Source organism: Pongo abelii, chromosome 1 (genome assembly GCF_028885655.2).
Source record: "Pongo abelii isolate AG06213 chromosome 1, NHGRI_mPonAbe1-v2.0_pri, whole genome shotgun sequence".
NCBI classification, from domain to species: domain Eukaryota; kingdom Metazoa; phylum Chordata; class Mammalia; order Primates; family Hominidae; genus Pongo; species Pongo abelii.
Window position 1 is genome coordinate 25,474,994 of NC_071985.2, and position 20,267 is coordinate 25,495,260.

Genomic DNA, 20,267 nt, shown 5'->3' on the forward strand with positions numbered 1-20,267 from the left:
CTGCCAATCCAGATGAAACTTGGCAAATACAAAGCTGTTCATTTCCAGGTGACGTTCCCCACCTTATTTTTCTTCCACTGTTTCATTAACAACTAAAAAGCTCCTGCATAATCAGACCTGTGTATCTATCCATCATCAAATCCTACTCCTTTTTCAACACTGGGACCCTCCTGAGGCTGTCCCAGACCCGCATTTGCTAGCACACCCTGCAGACATGACCCTCGCTGGGCTCTGATCAGCCTTCAGGCCTCCACTCCAGGTGTCACTGTTCTGTCTCCCCTCTGCTCTCAGAGCTTCCTCTGCCAGGCGCCTTGGCCATGCTGGCCCTCTGTCTCAGAAGTGAATGTACTAAGCAGGTCTTAGGGATTTATTAATGATGCTCCTGGGGCTGGAGGCAGTGGCTCATGCCTGTGATCCCAACACTTTGGGAGGCCGAAACATGAGGACCACTTGAGTTTAGGACCAGCCTGGGGAACACAGTGAAACTCTGTCCCTATACAAAATAAAAATAGGGGCCGGGTGCAGTGGCTCATGCCTGTAATCCCAGCACTTTAGGAGGCTGAGGCAGGCGGATCACAAGGTCAGGAGTTTGAGACCAGCCTGACAAACATGGTGAAACCCTACCTCTACTAAAAATACAAAAAAATAAATAATTAGCCGGGCGTAGTGGCAGGTGCCTGTAATCCCAGCTACTGGGAAGGCTGAGGCAGGAGAATCGCTTGAACCCGGGAAGTGGAGGTTGCAGTGAGCTGAGATCACACCACTGCACTCCAGCCTGGGTGACAGAAGCAGACTCCATCTCAAAAAAAAAAAAAAAAAAAAAAAAAGCCAGGCGTAGTGGTGCATGCCTGTGGTCCCAGCTACTCGAGGCTGAAATGGGAGGATCGCTTGAACCTAGGCGGTCAAGGCTGCAGTGAGACATGATCCCACCACTGCACTTCAGCCTGGGTGACAAAGCCAGATCCTGTTGCAAAATAATAATAATAATGTTCTTGGATTTCCAAGGGTACAGTTTTTCAGAGCCTTCCTAGCCCTAGGTCATCAAACTGTTCTTGCTTCCTTCCAAATGGCTAAGGCTTCTGGGAGATTTTCCTAACAAGAAACACATGAACTTGTCCAAAGAGCTTCCAAGAGGAATAGCATAAAACATTGACTTTAACACACATAGCTTCAGGCCCTGGCCCATGTTGTGACCTCAGGCTAGTTACTTGCCTAACCCTGTTTCTTCATGTGAAAAGTGTGGGAGACAATACCTACCTTCCCAGGCTGCCGTGGATTAGCACAATTTGCATGTACAGCCTGGCAGAGCACTCACCCCGATCAGCGATAGCAGTGTGTGCCCTCTACTCAGTCCCAGCCACATCCTGATTCTCCTGTTTTATGTTAAGTCCTTTCTTGCTTAACATGTACCTCCCAGCACTAGAGCATTAGCTCCTTAATTTGGGGCAACATTTTGTCTTTGTATCCTCACCGCCTAGTGCAAGCCTGCCAAAAGCATCTGTAGAATGAATAAATGAATACATAAATTCATTTTTTGCATGGATTTAAACATTAACGTTTCATATTTGAATTTTAGATTCAAGAGTTGGAAAAAAACAGAGACCTAGTGAAAATGCTGGCATACAGGAAATGGTTAATGAGGCAGTAGGGTATGTACGTAGTAATAGGAACATGTGTTTTTCATTCTCATTACTGTTTGAGGACTAGGCTCATAATGTAAGCCAAATGGAGTATGGTTAAGGGTTTTGGGTCTGGAGTCCACACAACCTGCATTTCAGGTTCAGTTTCTGCAGTTTACTAAGTGTGACCTTCGGCCAGTTACTTAATCTCTCTAAGCCTTTTCTGTCATCTACAAAATGAAGATATTAATAGTACTACTTATAGCATATAAATGTTGAGACTTAAATACAATAAATTGTGGTTCATACCTGTAATCCCGGCACTTTGGGAGGCCGAGGCGGTTGGATCACTTGAGCTCAGGAGTTTGAGACCAGCCTGGGCAACATAGCGAAACCCCATCTCTACAAAAAATACAAAAATTAGCTAGGTGTGGTGGTGTACACCTGTAGTCAGTCCCAGCTCCTTGGGAGGCTGATGTGGGAGGATTGCTTGACCCTGGGAGGCAGAGGTTGCAGTGAGCTGAGATTGCAACGCTGCACTCCAGCCTGGGCCACAGAGCAAGACTCTGTCTCAAAAGAACAAAAAACAAAAAAGAAACAACAAAAAAGTACAACAGTTCATGTAAAACACTTGGTACAGGGCTCAGTGAAAAAAAGTAAGGATTCTTATTGAATGTCCATTATTTGTAGTATAAAATACTTTTACCTAAAGATTATACAAGTGCCCTGTCTTTGGCTGTGTTTTTGTTTTAGAAAAAGCTTCTCAAGTTCAAGGACTCTCCCTGCTGGTCTCTCTCCATTTATCAAACACTTACTTTAAGTCAAACACCCTGCTAGGTTTGGGAAACAGAAATAAAAGATGTGTCCTGTTCTTAGGGAGTTACAATTTATGGAGAAACAGTGCCTATTTACACAATGGTATGATTAGGGCCATGAAGAGATAATCATTGGTTCTCAACGTCAAAAAAATTGACACCTGACCTGCTGGGGACTGGGGGTGGGTAACAGAAGGCTGGTATGAGCCTTGAAGGTGTGAAGCTTTGAACCAGAAGAGAAACGGAGAAAGGAGTTCACACAGAAGGGAGAACTCATGCAAAGCTACTGAGTGATTTCTCATGACTGTCTGAGACGGGGTCTCGCTCTGTCACCCAGGCTGGAGTGTAATGGTGCACAGTTTCAGTTCACTGCAACCTCCGCCTCCTGGGTTCAAGAAGCGAAACTACAGCCGTGGGCGATGGCTCAGGCCTGTAATCCCAGCACTTTGGGAGGCCGAGGCGGGCGGATCACGAGGTCAGGAGATTGAGACCATCCTGGCTAACACGGTGAAACCCCATTTCTACTAAAAATACAAAAAATTAGCTGGGCGTGGTGGCGGGCTCCTGTAGTCCCAACTACTTGGGAGGCTGAGGCAGGAGAATGGCGTGAACCTGGGAGGCGGAGCTTGCAGTGAGCCAGATCGAGCCACTGCACTCCAGCCTGGGCGACAGAGCAAGACTCCGTCTCAAAAAAAAAAAAAAAAGAAAAAGAAAAAAAGAAGCGAAACTCCTACCTCAGCCTCCTGAGTAGCTTAGGACCACAGATGCACACAACACCAGGCCCGGATAATTTTGTTTGGACTTATTCTTTAGAGGTTATGGGGCCCAGCTTTCTTACTGCCCAGATTGGTAGATCTCTTAAAGAATGGATCGAGTTGGCAGATGGGAGCCAGAATAATTGGGATGTCTGCTACGAAGACTGAAACTTCCATTCAGGAAAGAAGTGGTTATGTAAGTGGAGACTGGAGTTTTGGAGAGGGATGACAACCCACTCTGTGCATCCAACAGGTAGTGAGAGGTCTGAAGTGATAGATTTGGAGGTTTTCAGCATTTACATGGCAGCTGCAGCCATTGGCTAGAGTCCTTTTTGTTGTTTTTTTGAGACGGAGTCTCACTTTGTCGCCCCGGCTGGAGTGCAGTGGCTCGATCTCGGCTCACTGCAAGCTCTGCCTCCGGGGTTCACACCATTCTCCTGCCTCAGCCTCCCGAGTAGCTGGGACTACAGGCGCCCGCCACTACGCCTGGCTAATTTTTTGTATTTTTTACTAGAGATGAGGTTTCACCGTATTGGCCAGGATGGTCTCGATCTCCTGACCTCGTGATCCGCCCGCCTCGGCCTCCCAAAGTGCTGGGATTATAGGCGTGAGCCACCGCTCCTGGCCTTTTTTTTTTTTTTTTTTTTTTTTTCTTGCTCTGTCGCCCAGACTGGAGTGCAGGGCGTGATCTCAGCTCACTGCAACCTTTGCCTCCTGGGTTCAAGCGATTCTCCTGCCTCAGCTTCCCGAGTAGCCAAGACTACAGGCACATGCCACCACGCCCAGATAATTTTGTATTTTTATTTTTAGTAGAGACAGGGTTTCACCATATTGGTCAGGCTAGTCTTGAACTCCTGACCTCGTGATCCACCTGCCTCGGCCTCCCAAAGTGCTGGGATTACAGCCACCACGCCCAGTGCCATTGGCCAGAGTTCTATAGACTTGATGGGAGTACACGATCTCTATGATCTAGTATCAAATCCAGGGGTATGTTTTGCAGATACTTCAGTGACTGAGTAAAATCTGAATTGTAAACTTGGTTCTATTGTCACTCTTTGATTGTTCTTTGAGCAACAGATCAGAAGATACTAGGAATTTTCCTAGGCAAGGGGGTCAGGAAGGGAAAGCGAAGTATTTTGGGGATGAAATGAGGTCTGTGAGGCAGGCCTGGCAGTCCCACAGAGGACTCTACTCCTCACCCCACCCTCAGCAGTCTGGGTGGTGGTTTATTCTTTATGAAACTGCAATGTAGCCAACTTTTTTTTTTTTTAGAGGGTGTTTGTCACCCAAGTCGGAGTGTAGTGGTGTGATCATGGCTCACTGTAGCCTCAATCTCAGCCTCCCGAGTAGCTGGGACTACAGGTGCACACCACCACACCACTCTAATTTTATTTTTTGAAAAGATGGGGGCCAGACACAGCGGCTCATGCCTGTAATCCCACCACTTTGGTAGGCCAAGGCAGGCAGATCACCTGAGATCAGGAGTTCGAGACCAGCCTGGCCAACATAGTGAAAACCTGTTTCTACTAAAAATACAAAAAAAAAAAAACTAGCTGGGCATGGTTGTGCATGCCTGTGATCCCAGCTACTGTGGAAGCTGAGGCAGGAAAATCGCTTGAACCCAGGAGGCAGAGGTTGTGGTGAGCCAAGATCCCGCCACTGCACTCCAGCCTGGGCAACAGAGCAAGACTCCATTTCAAAAAATAAAAAGTAAAAAATGATGGGGTCTCACTATGTTGCCCAGGCTGGTCTCAAACTCCTGGTCTCAAGTCATCCTCCTGCCTCAGCTTTCCAAAGTATGGAATTACAGGTGTGAACCACCACACCCAGCTGCTGAAATATTTTTAAAATAATTCACCATATTACACTAAACGTATCCAAGTGACATATTTAAGGTAAGCAGGACTGCTGACATAACAGCCCATGCTACCAGCTACTTGAGACCAACGATCTACCATCAGACCACAGCCAGTTCCCACTGCAGTGAAATAACATGAAAGTCTTTATCAATTGAGCAGTTTCTAATGTGAGAGTCGACACATCTGAAAAATGAATTTGAATGGTGGAAATTCAGTAAGTACTTTATTTATGAGTAAGGCTGTACAGGATTCAGCAGTGTCTAATTCGGGTCCCATATAGAAGTTAAAATTTTTAAATGAGTAATTCGGCTTACAGGGAAATATATTTTCATCTCAATCTTTTATGCTATATCATACCTCAGGCTTTTTAAAATTATTTTTGAGATGAAATTTTAAAGTTCCCCCAGTACCCAGGTTACCGTATTATATAGTATAAAGATAGTGAAATACAAAAATGTAACAAATACTAATACACTGTGATTAATAGCCATTTACTAGCTTTTTAATAAAGCAAAAGTTTATAGTGAAATAATCTAGAAATAGCTTTTTATTTTTTATATATATTTATTTATTTTTGAGATGAGGTCTTGCTCTGTTGCCCAGGCTGGAGTGCAGTGGCACAATCTCGGCTCACTGCAGCCTCTGCCTCTGCCTCCTGGGTTCAAGCAATTCTCCCACCTCAGCCTCCCATGCAGCTGGGATTACAGGCATGCGCCGCCACGCCCGGCTAATTTTTGCATTTTTAGTAGAGATGGGGTTTCACCATGTTGGCCAGGCTGGTCTCGAACTCCTGACCTCAGGTGATCCACCCACCTTGGCCTCCCAAAGTGCCGGGATTACAGGCATGAGCCACCGTGCCCGGCAAAATAGCTTTTTAAAAGCTTTTTAAATGATATGCTTATAAAATGACAGACATGAGTGAAACATCCTCAATGATGATAATACACAAGTCCCAAGTTTCCTGTGAGTGAAGCTGAGCAGTACAGAGTCAGGCTGACTGTTTAAAAGCCAGATTCACTTTTTGATATCACTGAGCTCTTACTCTGAAATTGTGCCAGGGGAGCTTCTAAGCATCGCTGGTCTCAAGTTTAATAATGCAAAAATTCCATTTTATCATCTAAAGTTTTGGAGAGGAATCCCTTTGGCACTAATGATATTTACTCCAGCACCATCTCTCCTTTTTGGTGCCTCTTCATTCTTGAGTAGGGACTTATTGTATCATCCATCACAAAATCATACAGTACTTTTATCCAGGAATTGTAGTGAGGAAGGTTGTCATAGTATTCAGCTGCTATTTTCCTCACCTAGAAGGGAAAAAAATACAGCAAGATGAAAAATGAGTGTTACTAGGTTCTTTCAAAGATGACTGATGAATGGTTGACACAAACACTGAGAAGGGAAACCATGAGACCTGCCTCCCTCCTCTCTCTTAAAAAAAAAAGCAGCAGCAGCAGCAGCTGAGGGAATTCTAAACAAAAAGCAGTCTACATTTCAGCAGCAGTTGAATACACTCGACCCTCTAGGACTCTCTCCCATCACATTCCAAGGGACTAAATATCTGGCTTATTTGTAAAATTAACAACAAATACATACAATTAGATTAACTTGATATTATTAAAGAATGTACTGCATGGATGACACTGTAGAATATAAAGGCAACATCCGATCCCTGCCATCCAGGAACTTACAAATACTAATAAATTGTGGCACGCTAATTAGATAGAAATTAAGCACTTGGCTGGGTGCAGTGGCTCACACCTGTAATCCCAGGACTTTGGGAAGCCGAGGCGGGTGGATCACCTGAGGTCAGGAGTTCGAGACCAGCCTGACCAATATGGTGAAACCCCATCTCTACTAAAAATACAAAAAAATTAGCCAGACATGGTGGCGTACGCCTGTAGTCTCAGCAACTCAGGAGGCTGAGACAGGAGAATTGCTTTAACTCCGGAGGCAGAGGTTGCAGTGAGCCGAGATTGTGCCACTGCACTCCAGCCTGGGTGAGAAAGAAACTCCATCTCAAAAAAAAAAAATTAAGCACTTATCAAGTGTGCAATTCTGCCATCTCAAGTTAAAAATGTCTTTACATCTCAAGTTAGAAAACTATCTGGATGGGCACAGTGGCTCGTATGTATAATCCCAGCATTTTGGAAGGCAGAAGAATCACTTGAGCCCAGGAATTTGAGACCAGCCTGGGCAACACAGGGAAACCCATCTCTCTTTTTTTTTTTTTTGAGACGGAGTTTCGCTCTGTCACCCAGGCTGGAGTGCAGTGGCACAATCTCGGCTCACTGCAACCTCCGCTGCCCAAGTTCAAGCGATTCTCCCGCCTCAGCCTCCCGAGTAGTGGGGACTATAGGCGACCGCCACCATGCCCAGCTAATTTTTTTCTATTTTTAGTAGAGACAGGCTTTCACTACGTTGGCCAAGCTGGTCTCGAACTCCTGACCTCAGATGATCCACTCACCTAGGCCTCTCAAAGTGCTGGTATTCCAGGTGTGAGCCACTGCACCCATCCAGGAAACCCCATATCTACAAAAATGTTAAAAATGTTAAAAATTTTAACAAACCATTTGGAGGATTAAAAGAAATTATTTAAAAAATCAGCCTGTCATAGCATGTGCCTGTAGTCCTAGCTACTTGGGAGGCTGAGGCAGGAGGATCACTTGAATCCAGGAGTTTGAGACCAGCCTGAGCAACACAGCAAGACCCTGCCTCTACAAAAAATAAAAAATTAGCCAGGCATGGTGGCACGTGCCTATAATCCTGCCTACTCAGGAGGCTGAGGTGGGAGGATTGCTTGAACCCAGGAGTTGAGGCTGCAGTAAGCTATCGCACCACTGCATTCTAGACTAGGTGACAGGGCAAGACCCTGTCTCTTAAAAAAAAAAAATTAAAAAATAAAATTAAAAACAAATCCTAAGTGTAACCACTAAGCTTAAGGACCCAAGAGTGAACCCTTTGTAAAAGTAGGCTGGAAGATGCAGTATTTATATTCTTGCTCTTTTTTTTTTTTTTTTTTTTTTAAATGAGCTGCTTGGACTGACAAAATACTAGCCTGGCCAACATGGCGAAACCCCATCTCTACTAAAAATACAAAAATTAGCTGGGCGTGGTAGCATGCGCCTGTAATCCCAACTACTTGGGAGACTGAGGCATGAGAATCGCTTGAACCTGGGAGGTGGAGGTTACAGTGAGCCAAGATCATGCCACTGCCCGCCAGCCTGGGCGACTGAGTGAGACACCATCTCAAAAAACAAACAAAAAAAGAAATTAGAATATGTATCAAATCCTTTACTTACCAGTGGAAGACTTTTTCCAGGAATGTTGGGGAAGTCATGATGTTCATTATGATAACCCACATTGAAGGTAAGTAAATTCAGAGGCCCATAATATGAGTAAGTTTCATGACCCTTTAAGAACATGTAATGCTCAGCTATAAAATGTCCAGAAATTGGGTGCAAACCCAGGCCAAGTAAAGATGCTGCCAACATGTAGACTAAGGATTTAATTCCCAAAAAGTAATAAATTAAAATGTCAAAAGTGACCTGGGCCACGGTATTGATAACTTCCAGATAAGTAATTGGTTTGGGGTTGATGAACAGAGGTCGAAAGGCATAAAAGAGAGGCTGAAGAATAACCCATATAAACTTTCTGAAAGCGGTACAGAAGAACCAGCCCTCAAAATCGGTAGGAATATCTACATCGACGCCATCAGCTCCAAGGTACCGATGATGATCCATGTGATACCTCTTAAAGGAAACTGAATATGGAATCCCAATAGGAAGATTAGCAAACATTCCAAACCAGCGATTCCACATTGCTTTGCAGTTGCCAAAGGCAGCATTGTGGGCAATCTCATGAATACCCAGAGTCATTGAGTGGTTAATGCAACTGCCAAACGCATAGGCCCCAAATATGACCCATTTCCAGTCCAAGTCTTTTACTATGTAAAATGCAGCCAACTGGGTGAGAACCATCATAATTATAATCCATATCAAATTGGGATCAGGTTTCATCAAGGACTTTATCTCTGGATACTTTGCTGTAAAGAAAAAACAAAAAAACAGGAACTAAGAAAAGTATGTAATACTTCAGCAATTATAATTAACACCAATTAAACTAACACATTAAATTTGTTCTGTAAATAATATTCCCTTTGCTAGAGACTTTAGTGGATATTTAATAACACAGGGAAGGATTCTACTAGTAAAGTTATGAAATATGTCACAATAATTTGAGAATTTATGCAGGAAAAATTAGCCTCAAAGTTTAGAAGTTCCACATTCTTTATATTAAAATATGTGTTATTTCTGTGTTTAGACAGAGGTACAGCATTCTTACCTTATATAAAATGATTAAATTAACACATCTGACAAAGGATAGAATATAATATACATTTTGTAGTTACCCTAAAATCATGAAACTGGTATTCACAGTTCTCTCAGACAAATCAACATGCTCCAAGTAATTCTGTACTGAATTTTCCCAAAATTGTAATACTATATAAAAACCAATACTACAGGCTACCAATATAATCAGGGAAAGAACAGTCCTTTCAACAAATGGTGCTAGACCGACTTGTTACCAACAGGCAAAAGAATGGATTCAGACCCCTACCTTACACCATACACAAAAATGAACTCAAAACAGATCACAGACCCAAATTTATAAGAAAATTATAAAACTCTGATAAGAAAACATAGAAATAAATCTTCATGGCCTTTGTGGTTTCTTAGATACTATAACAAGTACAAGTGACAAAAGAAAACAGAGAAATCGGACTGCATCAAAAACTTTCTGTTGCACATGATACTGTCAAGAAAGTGAAAAGAGAATCCACAGAAGCGGAGTTATGTTTGCAAATCATGTATCTCATAAGGGACCTATATCCAGAATATATGAAGAACTCTTACAACTAATAATCCAATTAAAAAATGGGCAAAGGATCTGAACAGACTTTTCTCCAAAAGATATGGAAACAGTCAAGAAACACATGAAAGATGCTCAACACCGTTAGTCATTAGGAAAGTGCAAACTGAAACCATAGATACCACTTCACACTCACTAGGATGACTATAATAAAAAAAAGGTAGGTAAAAACAAGGATGTGGAGAAATTAGAACCCTCATACTTTGCTAGTGGGAATATAAAATGGTGCAGCTACTTTGGAAAACTGTAGAGCAGTTCCTCAAAATGTTTAACACCTGGTATATCCATACAAAGGAATATTATTCAGCCACAAAAAGGAATCATACACTGACACATGCTACAAGGAATCATACACTGGCACATGCTATAACATGAATGAAACTTAAAATATTTATATTTAGAGACGGGGTCTACCTCTGTCACTCAGGCTGAAGTACAGTGGTGCCATCATAGCTCACTACAGCCTCAAACTCCTGGACTCAAGTGATCCTCCTGCTTCAGTCACCCTAGTAGCTGGGACTACAGGAGCATGCCACTGTGCCCAGCTAAAATATTATGCTAATGGCTGGGTGCAGTGGCTCACACCTATAATGCCAGCACTCTGAGAGGCCAAGGCAGGAGGATCACTTGAGCCCAGGAATTCAAGATCAGCCCGGGCAACATAACAGGACCCTGTCTCTACAAAAAAAAAAAATTAAAAAAAAAAAAAAATTTATATTATGCTAAGTGAAAGCCAATCATAAAAGATCAGGTATTTTATGATTTCATGTATATGAAATGTCCAGAATAAGCAAATCTATAGGCCACAAAGTAGATTAGTGGTTACCTAGGTAGAAGCAGGGGATATGAGGGACTGCTAATGAGTACAGGGTTTCTTTTGGTGATGATGAAATGTTCTAAAGTTATATGGTGGTGACAGCTGCACAACTCTGTGAATATACTAAAAAATACTGAACTGTACACTTTAAATGAATAAATCATGATAGTTGAATTATAATCTCAATAAAGCTATTGGCCAGGTGCTGTGGCTCACACCATTAATCCCAGCACTTTGGGAGGCTGAGCACGAAGACTGCCTGAGGCCCGGTGTTCAAGACCAGCCTGGGCAAACAGATTCTATTTCTACCAAAAATAAAAAAAATTAGCCAGGTGAGGTGGCACAAGCCTGTAGTCCCACCTACTTAGGACGCTGAAGCGGGAGCATCACTTGAGCCCAAGAATTTATGACCACACCACTGCACTCCAGCCTGGGCAACAGAGTGAGACTGTCTCAAAAAATAAAACATTAAAAAACTGTATCATGTGAAAGTGTAACAGTGAAGTAAGCATTGCTTGTGATTTATTCTTTTTTTTTTTTTTGAGACGGAGTCTTGCTCTGTTGCCCAGGCTGGAGTGCAATGGTAAGATCTCGGCTCACTGCACCCTCTCCCTCCTGGGTTCAAGCAATTCTCCCGCCTCAGCCTTCCCAGTAGCTGGGATTACAGGTGCCCACCACCACACCCAGCTAATTTTTGTATTTTTAGTAGAGACGGGGTTTCACCATGTTGGCCAGACTGGTCTTGAACTCCTGACCTCAGGTGACCTGCCCACCTCAGCCACCCAAGGGCTGGGATTACAGCCATGAACCACCCAGCCCAGCTCATCCTCACTAATTTCAAACAGATGCCTTATAAATGAACTTTTAATGTGAACTCTAAATGTAAACTTAAAGTGTACAATTGTTGGTTGTTCTATCAGGCCCCTTCCCTCCCCCGCCAAAAAACTCAACACTTTCAGAAAGATCTCTTATCATTTGTGTATAATTTAAACAAATCTAAAGATTCTTAACTTTCTACTGGTTATTCCATCTCCCACCCTGAAACAGAACATGAGTCAGTATTTACACCTGCATGGAAAACATTGTATTTTCATTGAGAAATATGTAGTCCTTTTTTGTTTGTTTGTTTGTTTTTTTGAGACGGAGGCTCGCTCTGTCGCCCAGGCTGGAGTGCAGTGGCACAATCTCAGCTCACTGCAAGCTCCACCTCCCGGGTTCACGCCATTCTCCTGCCTCAGCCTCCCAAGTAGCTGGGACTACAGGTGCCTGCCGCCACGCCTGGCTAATTTTTTGTATTTTTAGTAGAGATGGGGTTTCACCGTGTTAGCCAGGATGGTCTCGATCTTCTGGCTAACACCGTGTTGGCCAGGATGGTCTCGATCTAAGGCGGGCGGCCTTAGCCTCCCAAAGTGCTGGGATTACAGGCGTGAGCCACCGCGCCCAGCCAAGAAATATGTGGTCCTTTTACTTTCCCAGTGAAATGGTTCAGTGATAAGTTTGTGGGGGAAAAAAGGCTCAGTGTGAGGTAAGTATCAATCAGCACCTTCTTACTTCCTTCATCTCTTTTTTTTTGAGACAGTCTCACTCTGTTGCCCAGGCTGGAATGCAGTGGGGCAATCACAGCTCACTGCAGCCTCTACCTCCCCAGCTCAAGCAATCCTCCCACCTCAGCCTTCTGTGTAGCTGGGACCACAGGCACATGCCACCATGCCCCGCTAATTAAATTTTCTTTTTTTTTTTTTGTAGAGATGGGGTTTCGCCATGTTGCCCAGGTTGGCCTCGAACTCCTGAGTTCAAGTGTTCCTCTCGCCTCAGCCTTCTGAGTAGCAGGACAGGCGTGCATGCCTAGCTAATTTTTTAATTTTTCGTGCAGATGGGGCTGTTCTGAACTGGCCTCAAGCGATCTTCTTGCCTCAGCTTCTCAAAGTGCTCAGATTACAGACAAAAAAAAAAGCCACCACACCCGTCCTGATTTTCAGAATATTAAGTAGCTCAGTTTCAGTATTCCAGAGTTGGTTTTTACACAGGTAGGACACCAGATTATTCCTATGTAACATGTAGATAAGGCATTGATAAAATATATCATATGCGGCCTGGCAGGGTGGCTCACACCTGTAATCCCAGCACTTTGGGAGGCCATGGCAGGCGGATCATCTGAGACCAGCCTGGCCAATGTGGCAAAACCCTGTCTCTACTAAAAATAAAAATAGAAAAACTTAGCCATGGTGGCGGGCGTCTGTAATCCCAGCTACTCGGGAGACTGGGGCAGGCAGAACTGCTTGAACCCAGGAGGCAGAGGTTGCAGTGAGCCGAGACTGGGCCACTGCACTCCAGCCTGGGTGACAGAGTGCGGCTCTGTCTCAAAAAAGTATCATGCTATCTCATATCAAATATGTGTAAGTGATTTGCCAAACAAATTACTACTGGCAGGCTGAGGTATGCGGACCACTTGAGCCCAGGCTGCAGTGATCATCATGCCTGTGAACAACCACTGCACTCCAGCTTGGGCAACAAAGCAAGACCCTTTCTCTAATGGAGTGTAGGGGAGGAGGAAGAAGAGGAGGAAGAGAATTCAAGAACCCAAAGTTACCGGGGGCAGTGGCTTACGCCTTTACAATCCCAGCACTTTGGGAGGCCAAAGCGGACGGATTGCTTGAGCCCAGGAATTCAAGACCAGCCTGGGCAACACGGAGAAACCCATCTCTACAAAAAATAGAAAAATCAACCAGGCATGGTGGTGTGTGCTTGTGGTCCCAGCTACTTGCTTTTTCTTTTCACTGGGCAAATGAATGTTGAGAAGAAAAACTAAGGAAATACTCTATATATAAAGAATAATTGCTCATGTTCAACTCACCATGTTTCCTCAATTTAAAAAAATTGTGTGTGTGTGTGTGTGTGTGTAAACGGGGGGGGGGAATCTCACTATGTTACTCAGGATGGTCTCGAACTCCTGGGCTGAAGCGATCCTCCCGCCTCAGCCTCCCGAAGTGCTGGGATTACAGGCCTGAGCTACCGTGACTGGTCCCCGTTTCCTCAATTTTTGAAGAAACAGCACAGGTTAAAAAGCTCGTGCTCTGGCCGGGCACGGTGGTTCACGCCTGTAATCCCCAAGACTTCGGGAGGCCAAGGCAGGCGGATCACCTGAGGTCAGGAGTTCGAGATAAGCCTGGCCAACATGGTGAAACCCCATCTCTAACTAAAAAAAATACAAACATTAGCCAGGTGTAGTGGTGGGAACCTGTAATCCCAGCTACTCGGGAGGCTGAGACAGAAGAATCGCTTGAACCCAAGAGGCACATGTTGCAGCGAGTGGAGATCGCACCACTGCATTCCAGCCTGAGCAACACAGTGAGACTCAGTCTCAAAAAACAAACAAACAAAAAACAAAGACGTGCTCTGGAAGAGGCAACCGAATGCGCATTAGAATCCCCCTAGCATTTAGTCACGCGTTCTTATTTCATTTTTTAAAACAGCCATAATACCAACCTAGTAGAATTACCAAGAGGATGAAATTGGGTAATGTCTGTAAAGCATTCCACGCAATCCCTAGCATATTAGGAGTAGCCTGGGAGGGATGAGCATTCTCTATGTAACACAGAAGGCCCGAATCCTCTGGAGAGTTAAGGCCTCTCAATTAGCTGTCAGGGGACCAGCAGGCCACGCCACATATTTTCCTTATTTGGCAAGTCTTCCATTTTCAGTCTTTTCATCCACAAAACCGAGATGGATGAAAAATGTCTGCGAATCCGCCGTTCTTACGTCCCAGGCTTGTCGTGAGGATCAATGGGACAAGCGGCGTGAACCGACCAGGGCCCATCAAGTCTGAGAAGCCCCGGGGGCATAGGGAGGGGCGCCGGCCCCTTAACGGGCCCAAAGCCGGGACTGCGGCCGCCCCCGCCAGTACTGCCCGCCGGCGCCCGACACCCTGAGCAGGGCTCGCTGGTAGGCCCCGGGATGCCCAGGACCACACCCTGCCTAGCACTCGGGCAGCCCCGGCGCCGGCACCCGCTCACCTCGGCCCGCTCCGGAGGAGAGGGAGGAGGGAGAGGAAAGGGCGCCCACCTGAGGGCACAGGAATCTTTTAGCGAGAATATCTACCCAAGGCTGGCGCAGCCGGGGACACCCTTCGCCCCAACCGGCCGGCGTGGGCCTGGCGGGGACTCCCGCGCTCGGGGACGCGCCTGCGCCTCTTCGCGGAAGGGTCGAACATGCGCGGCCCCGAGGACCCGTCCCTCCCCCCGCGCCTCGCCCAGCCTCTCCCGCGCTAACCCGCGGGCTGGCGGCCCGAGCGGCGGCGGGACGCGACGGGGAGCAGGCTGCTAACGGGCCTCCGGCGCCCACGGCCGCGCAGGGCCCGCGAGGGGAGAGCGCGCCCCGGCGCCGGGCGGCCACGCATGCACATAACGGGGCGCCCGCTGGCCCTCACCCAGGATCTCCCGGCGCCGGTCGGCGTGGGGCTGGTCGGTGTAGACCCACTCGAAGTCTTCCCGCGAGACGCGGTTCCCCATGGCGGCGGCTCGCAGACTAGCTGTCGGCTCTCGCTCCCGGCCGGCTGCTCAGAGGTGGCGGCGGCGGCTCCCCGGCTTGTGTGGTGTCGGCCGGCTGCGGCGGAGCGCGGAGGAGACGGAGGCGTGGGCGGAGTCCCGAGGCCCCGCCCCTCCCGGCCCGCCCGCCTCACTGGGTGGAGGGCGTGTGGCGCTCCCAGTCCCCCGTGCGGGGCCGGCTCTCAGCGATTCTGGGACGCGGGGTTCTGTGCTTCGGTAACTCGGCCACCAGCCAGGATGCCGCGTTCTTGCGAGTCCCCGCCCCTGCGGCCTGCTGCGCCGGAGCCCGGAGAAGATGAAAAAGGAAGGAAAGGTCTCAAGTGAGATAAACCTGTCGCCTTAACGCCTCCGCGAGCGGAGCACCGGGCACGGCTGCGGTCACACCGCGTCTGGAGGCGCCGGAGCCCTTCTTAAATGGCAGCTGGCCTAAGTTTTGTTTAGTTTTTAAAAAGCAAATTAGCCATTGAGTCATATTTCGCTGCCTTCTGGAAATAATACCTCAGGGAAAAAATGCAGAGTGCGTGACAATTAAAAGCTAATCAAGTAAAAAGAAAACATTATTAAGAGGGGGAGATGATATGGGATTTGTTGTTGTGCTTGAATTATTCTAGCGTGACCACTTCTGTTAAGAGATGATTGCTCAACCTTGCATCTATCTGTCGCAGAAGTAATCAACCACAACCTCTTCCTGAAAGAAAGGTTTTGAAACGAAACTAATTTTGTTTCAACATTAGTTACCACGTCTACATCAAAGAGCAACTTAAAGATTACAAAAAGAGGATAACCAAAGCGGGTGTGACTCCTAATCAAAGAACATGCCGTGCACACACACACGGCACACACACACACAAATCTGATCGAGCCCCTAGATCTGACTGCTAATTTTTAGAAAATAGAAAGTTCATTTGGCCGGGTGCGGTGGCTCACGCCTGTAATCCCTGCACTCTGGGAGGCCGAGGCGGATCCATCACCTGAGGTCGGGAGTTCGAGACCAGCCTGATCAGGATGGTGAAACCCCGTCTCTACTAAAAATATAAAAATTAGCTGGGCGTGGTGGCAGGCGCCTGTAATCCCAGCTACTCAGGAGGCTGAGGCAGGGGAATCGCTCGAACCGGGAGGCAGAGGTTGCAGTGAGCTGAGATGGAGCCACTGCACTCCAGCCTGGGGGACAGACGGAGACTCCCTCTCAAGAAAAAAAAAAAAGAAAGAAAGTAGAAAGGACAGAGGACTGTGTTAAACTAGGCCATGGGGATGAAACTAGCAAGATCCAACTCTGGGAGACTCTATATAGGACAATGTCTGGGTTCTCTAATAAATGAAACTCAAGGAAAAAAAGAGAAGAGAAACCTGTAGATTAAAAGGAGTTTAAAAGACATACCAACCAATTGCAATGTGTTGACCTTATTTAGATTCTGATTGAAATAGTTTAAAAACAATGACATGAAATAATTGAACTCAAATATCAATTGCATATGTGATGATATTAAGGAATTATGAATTTCTTAAGTGTGATAATAGTATTATGGTTATAGTGGGTTTTGTTTTTTTGAGACAGAGTCTTGCTCTGTTGCCCAGGTTGGAGTGCAGTGCACCATGTTACATGGAGACATGGTGGCCTCATGTCTCAGTTCAGCCTTGACCTGAGCTTAAGCCATCCTCCCACCCCAGTCTCCCGAAGAGCTGAGATCACAGGCGTGCACCACCATGCCTGGCTACTTTTTAAAATTTTTGGTAGAGACAGGGCCTCACCTTGTTGCCCAGGCTGGTCTCAAACTCTTGGGCTCAAGTGATCTCAAAGTACTGGGATCACAGGCATGAGCTACTACATCCGACCCCAGGAGCATTATTAATAAATCCCTAAGACCCTCTCAGTACGTTCACTTCTGAAATAGAGAGGGCCAGCACGGCTGAGACATCTAGCAGAGAAGGCTGTGAGAGCAGAGGGGAGACAGAACAGTGACACCTGGAGTGGAGGCCTGAAGGCTGATCAGAGCCCAGCGAGGGTCATGTCTGCAGGGCATGCTAGCAAGTGCGGGGCTGGGTCAGCCTCCAGAGGGTCCCAGTCTCGAAAAAGGAGTAGGATTTGATGATGGATAGATACACAGGTCTGATCATGCAGGAGCTTTTTAGTTGTTAATGAAACGGTGGAGGAAAAAGAAGGTGGGGAATGTCACCTGGAAAAGGACAGCTTTGTATTTGCCAAGTTTCATCTGGATTGACAGATGGCACATGAAGCTGATAATTGGACTCAGGAGGAAGTTTTCAGGTGCTAACAAGTAAATGTATCCCTGCAGTTCAGAATGCAGTTGCTATCACACCAGTCCAAAAGCAGGCCAGGTGCGGAGGCTCACGTCTGTAGTCTGAGCACTTTGGGAGGCCGAGGTAGGGGGATCGCTTGAGGGCAGGGGTTCGGGACAAGCCTGGACAACATGGCGAAAACCCACCTCTATAAAAAATACAAAAATTATGCCGGGTGTGGTGGCTCACGCCTGTAATCCCAGCACTTTGGGAGGCCGAGGCGGTCGGATCACAAGGTCAGGAGATCCAGACCATCCTGGCTAACACGATGAAATCCCATCTCTACTAAAAATACAAAAAAATTAGGTGGGCATGGTGGGGGGCGCCTGTAGTCCCAGCTACTTGGGGGCCTGAGGCAGGAGAATGGCGTGAACCCAGGAGGCAGAGCTTGCAGTGAGCTGAGATCACGCCACTGCACTCCAGCCTGGGCAACAGAGCGAGACTCCGTCTCAAAAAAAAAAAAAAAATTAACTGGACGTGGTGGCCCATGCTTGTGGTCCCACCTATTGGTGAGGCTGAGGTGGGAAGATTGCTTGGGCCCAGGAGGTCGAGGCTTCAATGAGCTGAGATTGTGGCACTGCACTCTGGCCTGTGTGACAGAGTGAGGCTTTGTCTCAAAAACATTAAAAAATAAATAAATAAAAGAAAGAAAGAAAGAAAAATGAGGAGTTTGAAAACAAAATGTGGATCTCGATATACCTTTTCTTTTTTTTTTTTTTTTTTTGAGACGGAGTTGCGCTCTGTTGCCCAGGCTGGAGTGCAGTGTCACGATCTTGGCTCACTGCAACCTCTGCCTCCTGGGTTCAAGCGATTCTCCTGCCTCACTCTCCCGAGTAGCTGGGATTACAGGTGTGTGCCACCATGTCCAGCTACTTTTTGTATTTTTAGTAGAGACGGGGTTTCACCATGTTGGCCAGGTTGGTCTTAAACTCCTGACCTCAAGTGATCTGACCTCCTTGGCCTCCCAAAGTGCTGGGATTACAGGCATGAGCACCACACCTGGCTTGGACATTCTTTTTTTTTTTTTTTTTTAAATGTTACAATTCATTTAGTAGCAACTGGTAATCATGAAATTTTCTTATTTTGCTTAAACCTTCTTTAAACAAAAGTCTGCAAATTAGCACTGATCATTTGCAAAAGTCATTACATATACTGCCATTTTTCTTAAGGTTGACCAAAGATAACCTAGAATTACAGCCATTACATAATCACACAAAATGATTATATATTAATCAGACCTGGTTTATCACCAGCATTTATAAAAACAGACGTAGGGAAAGAAATAGGTCTAGGGACACATGCATGGTCTTAATATAGCAAATGTTTAGCCTGTCCTGTCCTGACTATTACAAAATCAATTTTGACATTCTAAAGTGAACTATTTGAGCTACAGGATTGTCATGGGCATTGATAGCTATTTTAATGATGTCTAGGCATGCTTCTTTAATTTGGACTTTTAAAAGTTCTTAATATGTATGCGTAACAAAAAAGTAAGCTAAGAAGTATAGCCGGGCGCGGTGGCTGACACCTGTAATTCCAGCACTTTGGGAGGCCAAGGCGGGTGGATCACGAGGTCAGGAGTTCAAGACCAGCCTGGCCAAGATGGTGAAACCCCGTCTCTACTAAAAATACAAAAATTAGCTGGGCATGGTGGTGGGTGCTTGTAATCCCAGCTACTCGGGAAGCTGAAGCAGTGAATAGCTTGAACCCGGGAGGCGGAGGTTGCAGTGAGCTGAGATTGCGCCACTGCACTCCAGCCTGGGTGACACAGCGAGACTGTCTCAAAAAAAAAAAAAAAAAAAAAGTATAAATAAAATGACTTGAAGTTTTAAAAAAAGATTTTAATGGATTATCTAACTTTCACATCTTTTCCTTAACCTTGTCAAATAATTTGTCTTGAAGCAAACATACTAGTTATTCTGGAAAAACACTCTCCAGTTGGCTGTTGGAAGCTGTGGTGAATTGCAGCCAGCCATGATCATGTTAGGAAATTTAAGATGAAGTAGTTTTCAGATGAGGGCAGCTATACTTTTGAAATCAATGTAGATTTTTCCTTTTCCATTTGCTTGATTTTTGAAAGGGCAGTTTATTTTTGAGACCATTTCAATAGTGATAACAGTAGAGATTGAATGGTATTGACTACTGTAATTCATAAAAGAGTAATACAGAAAACATTGTTTATTCACTTCAAGCAAATAATCGTAAGAATTTTATGTTATCTATTTCTTTTCTTTTTATTTTATTTTATTTTATTTTTGAGATGGAGTCTCACTGTGTCGCCCAGGCTGGAGTACAATGGCCCAATCTTGGCTCACTGCAATCTCCACCTCCTGAGTTCTGGTGATTCTCCTTCCTCAGCCTCCCGAGTAGCTGGGATTACAGGCTCATGTCACCACGCCTGGCTAATTTTTGTATTTTTAGTTTCACCATATTGGTCAGGCTGGTCTTGAACTCCTGACCTCAGGTGATCCACCCGCCTCAGCCTCCCAAAGTGCTGGGATTACAGGCATGAGCCACAGGGCCTGGCCCAAATTCATGAATGTTTTAACTGTAAATTTACATGCGCTAATTTTATATTTAAATAATACATTTTAAGTAAGAAAAATATTTATTGACAACTAATTACTGACT

The 20,267-nt window shown here is 45.7% G+C and overlaps 1 protein-coding gene and 1 non-coding gene across 4 annotated transcripts; both read right to left on the bottom strand.

Annotated features, from left to right (window-relative positions):
• Positions 1-5,249: 5,249 nt before the first annotated feature.
• Positions 5,250-15,724, bottom strand: DEGS1 (delta 4-desaturase, sphingolipid 1). Of its 3 annotated transcripts, XM_054538837.2 has the most exons (4): positions 15,221-15,724; positions 8,348-9,090; positions 7,513-7,577; positions 5,250-6,352 (listed from the first exon to the last, which is right to left on the bottom strand). In XM_054538837.2, the coding sequence occupies exons 1-4, from the start codon at positions 15,300-15,302 to the stop codon at positions 6,349-6,351; spliced, it is 894 nt and encodes a 297-aa protein (XP_054394812.1). In that variant the 5' UTR covers positions 15,303-15,724; the 3' UTR covers positions 5,250-6,348.
• Positions 15,725-18,877: 3,153 nt separating this feature from the next.
• LOC112131314 (small nucleolar RNA SNORA72) lies at positions 18,878-19,003 on the bottom strand. Its single transcript, XR_002913408.1, has one exon. It is a non-coding gene; the product is annotated as a small nucleolar RNA SNORA72 (small nucleolar RNA).
• Positions 19,004-20,267: the final 1,264 nt, after the last annotated feature.